Consider the following 16,075-nt stretch of genomic DNA (forward strand, 5'->3'; position numbering starts at 1 on the left):
ACTGTAGACTATGTCCAACCTCCGCTAACACTGTTGTGTGGCTCGTCAGTAGGCATTGCTAAAGTAAGACCCAAGGTCTGCACTGATGCATTTTCTTTCTGTCCTTTTCATTGTTGTGCTTGAACCAGTCAAGATCGCACCAATTCATCCTCTAGGAGATGTCAAGGCTGCGTACTTTTAAACTTAGGTGTCATTTATACAGTACTAGCTGGGGGAGCCCGGCTTTGCCAGGGCTGTTTTGGGCCGGGCGGTTTAAATCGAGTGCGAGGCTTTGGGGCCTCTCTGTGTCCCTCTGTGAATCTGCTGCCAGGCAACATTTTAAATCGAGTCCCAGGCTTTTGGGCCCTGTCTGTGTCCCTTTGTGAATCTGCTGCCGGGCAACATTTCTACCTTTTAATACCTTGAAAGATGAAAGTGAAAGTACTTATAAAACGTTTTTGGTAAATCTTATGTTATTTTTAAAAGAGATACTAACTTTTTCAAAGCTGGATGATCAAAGTAGTTTGAGCTGGAAGCAGTGAAACAATGGCTGCCACATCCCTGAGATGAAAACGATTAGTCCCGCCCACACACACACACCGATTGGCCAACCATCAGGGGACCGTACTGTAGGATTGGTCAATCGTGACGGCACAGGATTGGTCGAACCTTGACGTCAGTCAATCAATGCTAAGTAGCAGATAATGAGTTTAATTTTGAAGGTTTTTTGCATAAGGCGCGAACAATTTTCATCCGACCGAAAAGTAAATACGCTTGCGACCGTCCCGGAACCGTAAGCTTTCTTTGGAGGTAACGCGCGTAGGTAGGCTCTATAACTTTCGAGCGCATAGCCGGACAGACGCACACCCGAGGACAGACAGACAGAAGGACAGACAGATAGACAGACAGACAGAACGACTCGTTTATATATATAGATAATGTTTGTTAATCGCCTTCTAGCTTTTGCCTCCTGACTAGAAGACAAGTTTAAATTGTATTTTAGTCTGGTTTTCACACTCCGCCTTCCTGTGCAAGGATGAGTTTGGACCAGTCCTTGGTTATTTGCATGTAAGCGATGGTTTGGTGCAAAAAGAAAGGGCCTGGGGAGAAATCCTATACTGAATTGCTTGAGTGCCCTTGGTGCTGTTCTATGGATGTCTCTGGGCTGGATCATCTCATCCGACTGACTAAGAAGGTTGAGGAGATATGGGCATAACTTGGGTGTGTTGGCGGGGAAAGAGAGGAATTGCAATATGTATCCAGCTTTCTGAGGATTAACGAATAAATAATTTCACTTAAATTGTGGTTGCCTGCCAATAAAAATGTATAATTGAAAGAGTTGTACTTCTCGATTTTGAATAATGAATCAGTGCCCTACAAAGCTAGGTGGGAAACTAAGCTGTGAGGAGGACACAAAGAACCTGCAAAGGGATATAGACTGGTTAAGTGAGTGGGCAATAAGGTGGCAGATGGAGAGATTGTGAGAAACTATTAAATGTTGGTGTTCAGAGAGATTTAGGTGTCCTCGTACAGGAAACGCAGAAAGTTAGCATGCAGGTGCAACAAGCAATGCGGAAGGCAAATGGTATGTTGGCCTTTATTGCAAGGGGGTTGGAGTACAAGAGTAAGGAAGTCTTGCTACAATTGTACAGGGCTCTGGTGAGACCACATCTGGATTACTGTGCACGGTTTTGGTCTTCTTACCGAAGGAAGGATATACTTGCCTTAGAGGCGGTGCAACGAAGGTTCACTAGATTGATCCCTGGGATGAGAGGGTTGTCCTATGAGGAGAGATTGAGTAAATTGGGCCTATACTCTCTCGAGTTTAGAAGAATGAGAGGTGATCTCATTGAAACATATAAAATTCTGAGGGGGATTGACAGGGTAGATGCTGAGAGGTTGTTTCCCCTGGCTGGAGAGTCTAAAATTAGGGGGCATAGTCTCAGGATAAGGGGTCGGCCATTTAAGACAGATGAGGAGGAATTTCTTCACTTAAAGGGTTGTGAATCTTTGGAATTCTCTACCACAAAGGGCTGTGACTGCTGAGTCTTGGGGCTCAATTTTAACTCAGCCGTCAGGTGGGCTTTGAGGCGTGTAGGGGGTTAAAATCGCAGAACCTGGGGGTCGGGACCCCCCCGCCTGGTTCCCGACACCTAGCCATTTTAACCCAGGCGTGTCTGATGGTCCCGAATCAGTCCCGCCTGCAACAGGCGGGACTAGTCTTTAGGGCCCTTAAACAGCACTAATTGGCCTTTATATTCCCATTTTAACAGGCCCTTGCCTGTTTAACCCTTTTCCCACATAAAACACGCCTGGTGGGGATCACGCCTGTGAAACCTGGCGTGAGCACTATTGGCTTGCTGACTATCAGCTGCAGGTCAACCATTAAAAAGGAGATTTGATCATCATTTGCAGGTGGCAGGACTTTGTTGTCTCAGGCCTGGGGCAACTTTTACCAGGATTAACCACACCTGTGGAAGGTTGGAGTCTCACACACTTCTCCAGTGTGACCTCCTGCGAAACCCCTCTCGCCACCCTCACTCAGCGTTTCCTCAACTGAGGCATCTACCAGAAGTATGGGGGGCCTTTTTTTTCCTTCCCTTCTTGGCATTAGAGGACCTCCAGCACCAGGCGCGGCAGCAGCAGAACCAGGAACAACAGCAGGAGCAGGAGCGACAGGCTGCTGCTCACCCACCTGAGGCAGCACAGGCCAGAAGGGGCCAGCGCATGGAAGCCCGTCGGCGCAGGAGATACCTCCCAAACAGGGTCTACAGACACAGGGTCAGCTACCTCAACATGACTGAGCAGCAGTGCCAAAGGCAGCTCTGACTTTCGCGACAGGTAGTGACTGACATCTGCGCAATGATACAGCAAGACCTGCTGCCCAGAGGACCAGGTGGACACTCCTTACCAGTGGCCATCAAAGTCACCACCGCACTCAACTTTTTTGCCTCAGGCTCATTCCAGGGATCAGCAGCAGACATCAGTGGCATCTCCCAGTTGGCCGCACACACTTGCATCACGCAGGTAACCGATGCCCTCGCGCACAATCACATCCATTTCACCAGGGATCGCGCAAATGTGACGGCGCGAGCAGTTGGATTAGCTCATCTGGCAGACTTTCCAAGGGTGCAGGGCGTTATTGACTGCACACATGTGGCCCTTAGGGCACCCCATCACAATCCAGGTATTTTTGTCAACCGCAAGGGTTTCCACTCCCTTAACGTTCAGCTTGTGTGTGACCACAAGAAGGAGATTTTGCACGTTTGTGCCAAGTACCCTGGCAGTTGCCATGACTCCTTCATACTGCGCCAGTCTAGTGTGCCTCCACTATTCAGTCCGCCGGACCAACTTCACGGATGGCTGCTTGGAGACAAGGGCTATCCCCTGAGGACTTGGCTAATGACGCCATTGAGGAGGCCAGCCAACGAAGCTGAGGAGCGCTACAACTCCAGCCACAAGATCCGCCATCGAGCAAACCATCAGCTTGCTGAAGATGCGCTTCAGATGCCTGGATAGATCAGGTGGAGCCCTACAGTACTCAGCAGCCAGGGTCGCCAGAATCGTTGTGGTTTGCTGTGCACTCCACAACATGGCACAGCGTCGTGGCTTGCAGGTTCCTGAGGACCAAGTGGCTTCTCGCATACCCTCCTCATGATGATGATGATGAGGAGGCGGAGGAGGAGGGCGAGAATGAGCATCCTGCAGAGGCCCATCAACCAGCGGCAGCATTACGTGAGAACATTGCTGCCCGGGATGCAAGGAACGCACTCATCCTGGCCAGATTTGCTTAGCCTAGTAAATCAAACTCTTTTGCCTCACAGCTTCTTACCTGAGCATCGACAATGGCCAAACCCTGCAGATTCCTAGCTATTTGACCAGCATCCTGACAACTGCAAGTAATCCTAAGCCCTCAATGTGAAAGCCCCATTCGCGGAATGACACACGCCAGAACTGCAGCAGTTGCCATCAGAATTTTTATGCAAAACAAACAACTGATGGCATTTTTACAAAATACACAACATTTCACCCAAGTGACTATTTGTGCTTTATTTTCCTCTTATGCCTGCTCCTACGTAGTGGTTCCCCTGTGGCTTCAGCAGATGTGGAGGCCCCTTGCTCACTTTCCTGCTGCTCCTGTCTCGACACCTTTGGCAGGCGTCCTCTGGGGTGGCGAGCCTGCAAGGGCTCGTCAGCAGTCTGCTGCTCCTGCGGCTGTGCAGGAGTTGAGACGTCTATCTCAGTTGGGTGTGGACTCTGGCAGGGCTCTGACCGAGGGCTCTGCAGTGGCATGGAAGTGTGTGCGCTTGGAGAAGAGCCCCCACTTCCTTGAGGTCTGCCACCAACCTCCCTCTCATGGGTCAGGTCCCCCTCAGTGCCTGCAAGTGACTTGAGAGCACCTTGCTGCACATCAGGGGGGCCATGGGGACCCGTATCTGCAATGGCAGTCCTACTCGGAAGGACTTCCATGAAGGTCTGGTTTCTCTGTTCAATAGATGCCCATCGCTCCTCAGGAGATGTCATTCTATTCTGAACACTCATCATGTTTTCCATACCCTGGCAACTAACCTCCTCCATGGTCGTAGCCCTCCTCTCCTCTACCGTAGCCATCCTCTCCTCTACGGTAGCCAGCCTTACCACGGAGGCAGCAATCATTTCCACGTAGGTAGCCACCCTTTCTGTGTTGATGTGTTAATGCGCCACTGACTCCACAAAGGCTCTGCTCATGTTCGCTATGGACTCCTCCATTCGCTCCACACTCGCAGCGACCCTGGAGACAAAACCTGCCAGAGACTCCTGCATCTGTGCATGGAGTTCCATCACCTCTGATCTTACAGATGGACCCAGAGGCAGAGGGTCGACATGCAGCTGAGCCGAGCTGGCAGAGTCCTGCACCCTCCGGCGAGGACTCTCCACTGCTGTTCCTGTCTCCACAATCTGCTGATGCTCACTTGTGAGCTGTGATACACCAGGTGACAACTCTACTCTATGTCCCGAAGGTCCCACCGAGGTGTGAGTGTCTGCGCTGGTGCTGGGTGCGCTTATTTCTGCTGACGCTGCACCCTCAGAGGTTGCAGATTCCTCTGAGGAGTCTGGCATCTCAGGCTCTTCCTCCTGCACACTGGGGACGGGGGCTCTCGATGGTCCTGTGGGGGAGTCAAGGAAAAAATTAGAGATGTGATGCCAAGGTTACATGCACATTGCATTTTGCAGATGATCATAAGTCCATATGATGTAGCTTCAGAATCATTATCAGCGACTCATGCAATGCCAATGAGAGAGATGGAAAACTATTCTGTCACCAGCTTGCGGGGATGCACCTGTCTGTCCTTCCCCAACTTCCGCATCTCTGTCAGCCCCGACAATCTCCAGGACGCCTTCCTCCCAGAGGGTGAGCTGGGCTAATGAGGGCGGCAGTCCTCCTGTCCTGGCTCGCTCTCTCCTGTTGTGAGCTCTCTTTTCCTGCAATGGGGGAGACAAGTGGAGGTTGAGTGAGAATGAAGGAGTGAGTGCAGAGATTGTATAGCATAGATACTTAGAGGGAGACAAAGATGGAGTGAGGTTGCAAGACCAAGGGCCCTCCCTGTGTGTTGTCAGTTGTGTTCAAAGCATCAGAGTGAGAGGGAGTGTGAGGGCTGCATGGTGGCATAGTTATGTGAATGTGAGCATAGAGAGAGAGGGAATGGGTAAGGGTGCATGGATGCGAGTGTCAAGTGGGATGTGGAGGAAGAGATTGCTAAAGCTGAGTGCTGGTGAGGAAAGGCAATGGGGATCAGATTGAGGGTGATGGAAACTTCATACAGTACTTACTTTTCCAGTGCGATGAAGGTCATGGAATCTTTTCCTGCACTGCATCCAGGTGCACCGTGTGAGCCCCAAGGAGTTGACTTCCCCTGCCACCTGTAGCCACACAGCCTTGGTCTGACTGGGAGGCCTCTTCCTCCCTGAAGAAGGGAACAGGACCTTTCTGTGGGCCCTAGCACCATCCAGCAATGCCTGGAGTGAAGCCTCATCAAATTTTGGGGCAGCTCTTGCCCTCCCGCTGGCCGTTGCTCCTGCAGGCTCCTGTGCCATCTCAATGGTGAAGTTTGGAAGCCTGCAGAAGAAGCAAGGCTTGCTGTGGACCTTAAAAGCAGCAGCAATGGTGACGTCATATTCTGCGACTTTCTGACTGGAAATACTCAATTGCCAAGGCTTCCCACACGTTGGAAATCAATTGGCCAATTGAGTTAAAATTGCATCAATCTTACAGACCCATTTAGATTCGTGTGTGAAACACCAAATTTGGGGAACCCGACAATTTCCCGCACCTGAGTTAAAATTGACCCCTTGGAGTATATTCAAGGCTGAGTTCGATAGATTTTTGGACTCTAGGGGAATCAAGGGATATGGGAATCGGGCGGGATAGTGGAGTTGAGGTCGAAGATCAGCCATGCTCTATTGAATGGCGGAGCAGGCTCGAGGGGCCGTATGGGCTACTCCTGCTCCTAATTCTTATGTTCTATGCACATGTTTCAAACGGGTAACCAAAATACCATATTTAAATTTTCTATTTAGTTTGCTAAGTTGGCCACCTTAGTGATGCAGTAGGTGCGGATGCAATGAACGAAATCAAAATCTAGCTTAATATGTCAACATAATGCTGACAAATTAGAACCGTTTTGGGCTTTATTGATTTTCCTTGATTGTTGGGAAAATTTTGACCGTAAGCAAACAAAGCGACTAGAATTTAATGTGAGTATGTAATTGTTTCATTTCAGAATACACTAATGCATATTGCATAGTGAATCCAAAAACATTGTCCCACAGCAGGGGTGGAGAATGGTATTTTCAGCCAATTTGTTCTGTCTTTTCCAGATCTCACTTTGGTCACCAAGTATATTATGAAAGGTTGGAAGGAGGTTGAAGAAGCCTACAAGGATAAAGAAAACTCAGATGGAATTCAGAGGCTGTTGAAGTACTTTGAAGCTCTGGAGAGAGTAAAAATGACCCGAGATGAACAGGAGGTTGCTCAACTTATTGAGGAGTACAGGCTGGTCAGGGAGCACCTACTGACTAATCACCTGAAGTCACAGGAGGTGAGTGAGTAAATGCTTTGTTCCTTGGCCACTACGTCAGTGAATAAAACTAACAACACCTACATCTGATTTTTGCAGCATCTGTGATAGTATTTGTAGAATAGTTGTGAATCCAATTAAGAAAAAAAATCTTATTTCTTTTCCACCAAATGGTATTTTCTAATTGCCAAAAAGCAGCCCACTGTACTGCTGTTGAGCTGGTTGCTAACACATATGACAACATCCCACAAAAACATCCTGCTGATTTTTATTTGTCCCTTGCCTTCCCCTATTTCACAATAGCACTTGAGCAACAGCAGAATTGTTAACATTCACCAATTATTAAAAGCAGACTTTGACCATCGGGCAAAGATAGTTTTTGAACTTGGTTTAATTGTGATTACTTTGACACAAATGTTACTCTGGGCTGCTGCTAGGAAGATGTTATTAGAACAAATTTGGAGGGTATAATTGTTACCTGAAAAAGAATGCATTATTGAAAGATGCTTTTTGACATTTACTTATTAGATGGATTTTTAAAGTGACTTGCTTAGATACCTCAAGTATACTTTTTATATAGGTAAAGTAACATGAGTATTCTTGCTAAGCTCATTTAGTATGCTGCCAACCATTTCTTGCAGGAAAAATCATACTTAAAATTGATTTTCTTCAGTGTTGTGCAATATGATTCTTGTGTGACACTCTTAATTCATCTCAAATTGCTTCCAGCACCAGTGACAGACTTGTAGCCAGCAGCACTTCAACCTAGTGTCAAACTGCTCCCAGTCCAGACAAAATCTATAATTGTATAACTGGCTGTGATTTTCATAATTCAAGTGGATGTAGTATGATGAAGAATAACATTAAACTGTACTGAACTAGTGCACCTATATGAGAATCTCCCTCTTTCTCTCACCACTCCCCTACTGACAACACTGAATATGGGCATTTATGTTGAATCCATTCATTCACTGTATTGCACCTTGAAGGCCTATTGTATAATGTTGAAATTGAGTTATGTATTGTTTTATTATGCAGATCTCTGTTTTTGGCAGAATTATACATTTGCTTTGTTTTATTAGGTGTGGAAGGCACTATTGAAGGATATGCCTGTTATTGCCATGCTCAAAAATTTAGGGAAAATGACTACAGATTCCATTCTTAAACCAGGAAGTGAAGAGGTTGCCACGGTGTGTGAAAGGTTGAAAAATGAGACTGTCTTAAAGAAGGTACCTTTTTTTAATCTGAATATATGTAATCTTTCAAATGCAGTTGGTCAAGGCAGTGCAACTTGCTTCCAACCACACCTGCTAATAACCTGTATCTAATCAAAACAAATTGGAGCATGGTAACTTTCTCCGGAATAACACACCTTCTATGAAAATGTTTGCATTTCGGTATTTTACAGTTTATGTGCTCAACACTTACAATGTGCTTATTTCATGTGATTTACATATTAATCTATCACTGTGAATTTCTTCTACTCTTGCAGGTGTACACTTAAATGTTGCACACGAGCAGTTTTATAATTATGATGACAATCACAGCTGAAAACTAGCAGGATTGGGAATTTGGTTGACATGTTAAACCGAGGCCCCGTCTGGCCTCTCTGGTGGACGTAAAAGATTCCATGGTGTTATTCGAAGCTCTGGTCAATATTTATCTCTCACTCAACATAACTAAAACAGATTATCTGGTCGTTGGATCGGATTTTGTGTTGAGGATAATAGTGAGGCTAACAGCGCTCATCGTTATTATGGAGTAAATCGTATATCAACTTCCGGAGTCCACATGTGCGCTGTTAAACGCAGAGATCTGGAAGTTTCTATCCGATTCGCCCTGCTCCTCCACAAGCGGCGCTCCACCAGTACCTCACCGATAGACTCAGCATTGAAATCCATGTCACGGTGTGAAGTTGCTGTAATTCCCCACTAGTTACCCACATATGCACCAGAAAAAGTTAGGGCTGGTACATTCAAGTGTAAGTGAATTTTTAATGGCGTGATAAGCCTTAATTACTGCCAAACCACCTCTCTGGCACTGAAAATTTAGTTTTGCAAGTGTGGAGTCTCATTCCTTCAGAATTTAATTGTTGGAGAATTTTTAAAAATTAAAATAATTAAATATCTATTATTCCAGCAAATAGCCATTCTTCATAGGTAAGTCTAGACACTTATGGAGTAAATCGGATAGCAACTTCCGGCGTCCACACTGTTGGTAAACAATTCAACCATCAGCCCTTGACCCGTCCATCCTTGCAAACTACCGCCCCATCTTCACCTCACTTTCCTCTCCAAAGTCCTTGAACGTGTTGTCGCCTCCCAAATCTGTACCCATCTTTCCCGGAACTTTCATGTTTGAATCTCTCCAATCAGGTTTCCGCCCCTGCCACAGTACCGAAACAGCTCTTATTAAAGTCTCAAATGACATCCTAATTGACTGTGACAAAGATAAACTATCCCTCCTCATCCTTCTCGACTGGTCTGCAACCTTTGACAAGGTTGATCACACCATCCTCCTCCAACGCCTCTCCACCGTCGTCCAGCTGGGTGAACATAAGAATATAAGAAATAGGAACAGGAATAGGCCACTTGGCCCCTCGAGCCTGCTCCGCCATTCAATAAGATCATGGCTGATCTTGGGCTCGAAGCCACTTCCCTGCCCATTCCCCATAACCCTTCACTCCCTTATCTTGCAAAAATCTGTCTATCTCCACCTTAAATGTATTTAATGACCCAGCCTCCATGGCTCTCTGGGGCAGAGAATTCCACAGATTTACAACCATCTGAGAAAATAAATTCCTCCTCATCTCAGTTCTAAAAGGGTGACCCTTCTGAAAAAATAAAGGTGGGACTGCACTCACCTGGTTCCATTCTTATCTATCCAGTTGTAGCCAGAGAATCACCTGCAATGGCTTCTCTTCCCACTCCCACACTGTTACCTCTGGTGTCCCCCAATGATTAATCCTTAGCTCCATCCTATTTCCCATCTGTATGCTGCCCTTTGGCAACATCATCTGAAAACACAGCGAGAGTTTCCACATGTATGCTGACGACACTCAGATCGACCTCACTACCACCTCTCTCGACCACTTCATTGTCTCTAAATTGTCAGACTGCTTGTCCAACATTCAATACTGGAGGAGCAGAAATTTCCTCCAACTAAATATTGGGAAGACTGAAGCCATTGTCTTCGGTCCCTGCCACAAACTCCGTTCCCTAGCCACCGACTCCATCCCTCCCCCGGCAACTGTCTGAGGTTGAACCAGACTGTTCGCAACCTTGGTGTCATATTTGATGTCAAGATGAACTTCCAACCACATATCTGCGCCATCACTAAGGCAGCCTTATTTCTACCCCCGCAACATCGCCCGACTCTGCCTGTCTCAGTTCATCTGCTGCTGAAACCCTCATCCATGCCTTTGTGACCTCTAGACTTGATTATTCCAATGCACTCTTGGCTGGCCTCCCATGTTCTACCCTCTGTAAACTTGAGGTGTCCTAACTCGCACCAAATCCCATTCACCCATCAGCCCTGTGCTCGCTGACCTAAATTTGGCTCCCGGTTAAGCAATGTCAATTTTAAAATTCTCATCATTGTTTTCAAATCCCTCCATGGCCTCGCCCCTCCTTATCTCTGTAATCTCCTCCACTATTGGCAGCCTTGACTTCAGCTACCTAGACCCCAAGTCCTGAAATTCCCTCTCTACCTCTCTTTCCTCCTTTAAGACTACCTCTTTGATCAAGTTTTTGCTCAGCTGCCCTAATATCACTTTGTAATATGTAATAGCAGAGCATTTGGAAAACAGTGACAGGATCGGACAAAGTCAACATGGATTTACAAAAGGTAAATCGTGCTTGACTAATCTACTGGAATTTTTTGAGGATGTAACTGGTAGAATAGATAAGGGAGAACCAGTGGATGTGGTGTATTTGGACTTTCAGAAGGCTTTCGATAAGGTCCCGCATAAGAGATTAACGTGTAAAGTTAAAGCACATGGGATTGGGGGCAAGATACTGACTTGGATAGAGAACTGACTGGCAGACAGGAAGCAAAGAGTTGGAATAAACGGCTCTTTTTCCAGTGGCAGGCAGTGACTAGTGGGGTACCGCAGGGATCGGTCCTAGGACCCCAGCTATTCACAATATATATTAATGATCTAGACGAGGGAACTAGATGTAATATCTCCAAGTTTGCAGACGACACAAAGCTGGGTGGGCGTGTGTGCTGTGAGGAGGATGCCAAGAAACTCCAGTATGATTTGGACAGGTTGGGTGATTGGGCAGATGTATAGCAGATGCAGTGTAATGTGGATAAATGCGAGGTTATCCACTTTGGTGGCAAAATCAGGAAGGCAGATTATTATCTGAACGGCAATAGATTGGGAGAAGGGGCAGTGCAACGAGACCTGGGTGTCCTTGTGCACCAGTCGCTGAAGGTAAGCATGCAGGTGCAGCAGGCGGTTAAGAAGGCAAATGGTATGTTGGCCTTCGTAGCGAGAGGATTCGAGTATAGGAACAAGGATGTCTTGCTGCAGTTGTACAGGGCCTTGGTGAGACCACACCTTGAGTATTGTGTGCAGTTTTGGTCGCCTTATCTGAGGAAGGATGTTCTTCCCATGGAGGGAGTGCAGCGAAGGCTCCCCAGACTGATACCTAGGATGGCAGGAATGACGTATGAGGAGAGATTGGGCTTATACTCGCTGGAGCTTAGAAGAATGAGAGGGAATCTCATTGAAACTTATAAAATTCTAACAGGACTAGACAGACTAGATGCAGGAAGGATGTTCCCGATGGCGGGGGAGTCCAGAACCAGGGGTCACAGTCTAAGAATAAGGGGTAAGCCATTTAGGACAGAGATGAGGAGGAATTTCTTCACCCAGAGAGTGGTGAACCTGTGGAATTCTCTACCACAGAAGGCAGTTGAGGCCAATTCATTAAATATATTCAAGAAGGATTTAGATATATTTCTTAAGGCTAAAGGGATCAAGGGATATGGGAGAAGGCAGGGACAGGTTACTGAATTTAGATGATCAGCCATGATCTCATTGAATGGCGGAGCAGGCTCGAGGGGCCGAAAGGCCTACTCCTGCTCCTATCTTTTATGTTTCTATGTTTGTGTGTTTAGGTGTCAAATTTTGTTTGTTAAAGCTCATGTGAAGTGCCTTTGGATGCTTTACTACATTAAAGGCGCTGTATAAATACAAGTTGTTGTTGTTGTACAGATGAGCCTGATATTATCACTATCAGCAGGGATCACATGGTGGAGAACAAGAATGTGAACTGTGGTGGAATTTATTTATTTTGTTTCCATTCCCTAGCCTGAGGACGCGGGAGTCAATTGCAGTGCGCTCCATTGCAAGGATGTTAAACTTGATATTACATGTATCAATGTTTGCTTCATGAGGCACATCAGTTCTATATTTCACAGTTTGCTCCGATTGTAAAGATTCTAATATTTTCCCAGTTTTCTCCCCTTCCTACCATCCTTTCCTGAAGGCAGTAACTCCTGCCAGGATGTGGTTCCAAAGGTTTTGCCAACCCTCCAATACCTCACTTAAGTGGCCAGTCTTCAAGCATGAGCACAGACAGTGAATGTCAGCAGACTAGTATGGCCATGGTATTGCAGCTGAGCTCAATCCTCTTCTTCCCTGGCATCCATATGCACACACCTGCCAGCAACAATCTGGGTAGCAATCAGGACACTACATGAGTCGGCATCAACCAGAGATGTATCTATCCTAGGAACTCCCTGGTCTGTACAACTCTGTACCATGCCAGATGGTTGTTTTACTCACTAAGCCATCAGGGGAGTCCACTATTCCTTCAACATTTGTGTACAATTTAAAAATAACTACATTTATTTACAAAAAATCTCTAAATAGAATAGTTGTATACTACCAGTTTTTCCTGATGTAAATCATTTTTGTTTGGTTGGCTCTTATTAGCTAATTGAATAAATGCCTTACATGGTGCAGTACAAGCTGTATAGATGATGACTCTAAGTTTGATGCTTTATCTGTACTCAGCCAACCTCATCTGGGACAATAGTGGAGCATTATTGTTGTCCTCAATGTCTCTTGGTTAGACAAGGGAAAGTTGGCTCCTATTCTTCTTCCATTTTATTTTGTTTTCCTTTTCGTCACCTACAAAGACCATTCATTCATTGGGCTGCCTGTTGACAGGTTTCTGCTGTATAACCAGCCTCTAGGAAATGCATAGTAGTCCTTATTGAATCACTTTCTTCAACCACCCTGCTCTCTTTTCCCCCCCCCTCCCCCCCAACTTTCCTGTTCCTCTTTCCATATATTCACTGTTAGCTAGGTTTCCTGGGCTAGCATCCTGTGAAACCTAGTTAAGAATGAATACTCTCAGTAATTGTAGATGTGGTACTACATGAAGATGGGATCAGGATCAGGGTGGAGCTTATTTGTGATGGTCTTCATAATCAAATAGCCCATTGATTCTCACTGTTGAAGTGCACATGTTAGGTGACATATTGGAGGCTGTTACTACTCTGAAACCATACTTAAATATAAGTGACCACCTTCAGGTGAAGAGGGATGAGAGAAGAATATTGGGCAATGAAAAAATGCACTGCCACAGTTTTGAACCATACTTTGTCAATAATGCATTAATGTTTGACTTCTAGGCCCGAATCCATCCATTTCACATTTTGGTGGCTCTAGAAACATACAAAGCAGGAAAAGGAAACCGAGGAAAGCTAAAGTGGATCCCTGATCCAGAAATTTTAGTAGCACTTGATCAGGCATTTTATAAAGCTTTCAAGGTAATGATACATTGTTATTTTCCAACCTCGTAAGAGCCGTGTTTTCTGGAATATAAATTTATTTAAATTATTTTGGTTTTTTTATAGAATGTAGAACCAACCGGCAAGCGCTTTTTATTGGCCTTGGATATCAGCTCTTCCATGTGTAGCCAGGTTCTCGGATGCAAAGTAGTTTATGCTTACAGTGTTGCTGCAGCTATGGCAATGGTAAGATACTTTCACAAGCCACTTCTTACTTTAGTGTTCTCTGGGTATTTTTTGTTGCTTATATTGATATTATATTGAGTTCTCTTTTTGCAAACATATTTGCATTAAAACTAACAATTTTATGTTATATATCTTAATAAAAAAGTAATTTTAAAACTAGTATAACAAATGGTGGTGTTTGCGAGATTCCCAAATTAATCATTGTTTGATATTTGCCTATTGACGAGAAAATATAGTTTCCATTTTCTTTCTCTTCCACACTTTATTTCTATTTTCCTCTTTCCTGTTAAATGGTGGATTTAGCAGGGAGAGGTCTGTTATCTTTCTCAAGCTTCTGCTCTTGTGTAACCAGCCACTAGGTGGCACTTGAAAGTTGGCCTTGTTGAATCATTGCTTTCTCTTGTTCCCCCCTCATTTTTACTTTTGTTGGGAAGCACATTGGTTCCAACCCATAAAATCTAGTTGAGTATTGAAGTGATTAACTACTCGTCGAGAATCGCTGAATCTGCCACTCCACGGCACAGTACATTAATAAACTACCAGTTGCTTCCAGGAAGTATGCAGTAGTACCCAGCTGGTATTAAGCTTTGCCGATCTCCTCACTATTGGGCCCCAGGCTGGTCTGAAACCTTGGATTCTGTTGAAACTACAACAAAAGCACGCATTTATATTGCGCCTTTAAAGTAGTAAAATGTCCCAAGGCGCTTCACAGTTATATAACAAAATTTGACACCGAACCACATGAGATGTTAGGACAGCTGACCAAAAACTTGGTCAAAGAGGTGGGTTTTAAGGAGTGTCTTAAAGGAGGATAGAGAGGCGGAGAGGGATGCTGTGGTTCAGCCTCAGACAGTTGCCAGGGAGAGGGATGGAGCCGGTGGCTAGGGAATGGAATTTGTGGTTGTACTGAAGACAGTGGCTTTGGTCTTCCCAATATTTAGTTGGAGGAAATTTCTGCTCATGCAGGACTTGATGTTGAACAAGCAGCGTGACAAATCAGAGACAGTGAAGGGGTTGAGAGAGGTGGTGGTGAGCAATGTTCCCTGTAAACTGCGCTTTGTTCTGAGCGGCCTCTTTCTTTTACTGCACGGCCCCTTTAGATTTCTGGGCATGCACGGTATTTACAATGGAGAAGCTGGTGAGCGGACTTTGAGATTACTGCATGGCCGCGCACTTTAGTCAACATAACAAAAACAGATTATTTGGTCATTATCACACTGCTGTTTGTGGGAGCTTGCTGTGCGCAAATTGGCTGCTGCATTTCCTACATTACAACGGTGACTACACTTCAAAAAGTACTTCATTGGCTGTAAAGCGCTTTGGGACGTCTGGTGGTCGTGAAAGGCGCTATATAAATGCAAGTCTTTCTTTCGCGGGAGCATTAGTGGTGAGGTAGAGCTGGGTGTCGTCAGTGTACATGTGGAATCTGACATTGTGTTTTCAGATGATATGGCCGCGGGGCAGCATGTAGATGAGAAATAGGAGGGGGCCAAGAATAGATCATTGGGGGACTCCATAGGTAATGGTGTGGGAGCGGGAAGAGAAGCCATTGCAGGTGATTCTCTGGCTACGACTGGATAATAAGAATGGAAACAGGCAAGGACAGTCCCACCCAGCTGGACGATGGAGATGGGGCGTTGGAGGAGGATGTTGTGGTCAACCGTGTCAAAGGCTGCAGACAGGTCGAGAAGGATGAGATGGGATAGTTTACCACAGTCGTAGTCACTGAGGATGTTATTTGTGACTTTGATAAGGGCCGTTTTAGTGATGTGGCAGGGCTGGAAACCTGATTTGGGAGATCAAACATGGAGTTTTGAGAAAGACGGACATGAATTTGGAAGGCAATAACGCGCTCAAGAACTTTGGAGAGGAAAGGGAGGTTGGAGATAGGGCGGTAGTTTGCAAAGACAGTGGTCAAGGGTGGGTTTTTGAGGAGGGGGGTGATGACAGCAGATTTGAAGGGGAGGGGGACAGTACCTGAGGAGAGGGAACTGTTATCAATATCAGTTAACATGGGGGCCAGGAAGGGAAGTTGGGCGGTC

General features: G+C 45.7%; 1 protein-coding gene across 6 annotated transcripts in view; it reads left to right on the forward strand.

The window, feature by feature from the left end:
• Positions 1 to 16,075, forward strand: part of ro60 (Ro60, Y RNA binding protein) — a 69,346-nt gene that overhangs the window by 10,948 nt on the left and 42,323 nt on the right. For all 6 annotated transcript variants that reach the window (XR_015077637.1, XR_015077636.1, XR_015077634.1 and 3 more), the window contains exons 3-6: positions 6,838 to 7,058; positions 8,120 to 8,266; positions 13,689 to 13,826; positions 13,914 to 14,033. Coding sequence is in view for 2 of the 6 variants with exons in the window: in XM_085982376.1 (XP_085838502.1) it covers positions 6,838 to 7,058; positions 8,120 to 8,266; positions 13,689 to 13,826; positions 13,914 to 14,033 (626 nt within the window). In the remaining 4 variants the exon portion in view is untranslated. The remainder of the gene's footprint in view (positions 1 to 6,837; positions 7,059 to 8,119; positions 8,267 to 13,688; positions 13,827 to 13,913; positions 14,034 to 16,075) is intronic.

Source organism: Somniosus microcephalus, chromosome 3 (assembly GCF_052327205.1).
Source record: "Somniosus microcephalus isolate GS21.2 chromosome 3, FLI_Smic_1.0, whole genome shotgun sequence".
Taxonomy (NCBI): Eukaryota; Metazoa; Chordata; class Chondrichthyes; order Squaliformes; family Somniosidae; genus Somniosus; species Somniosus microcephalus.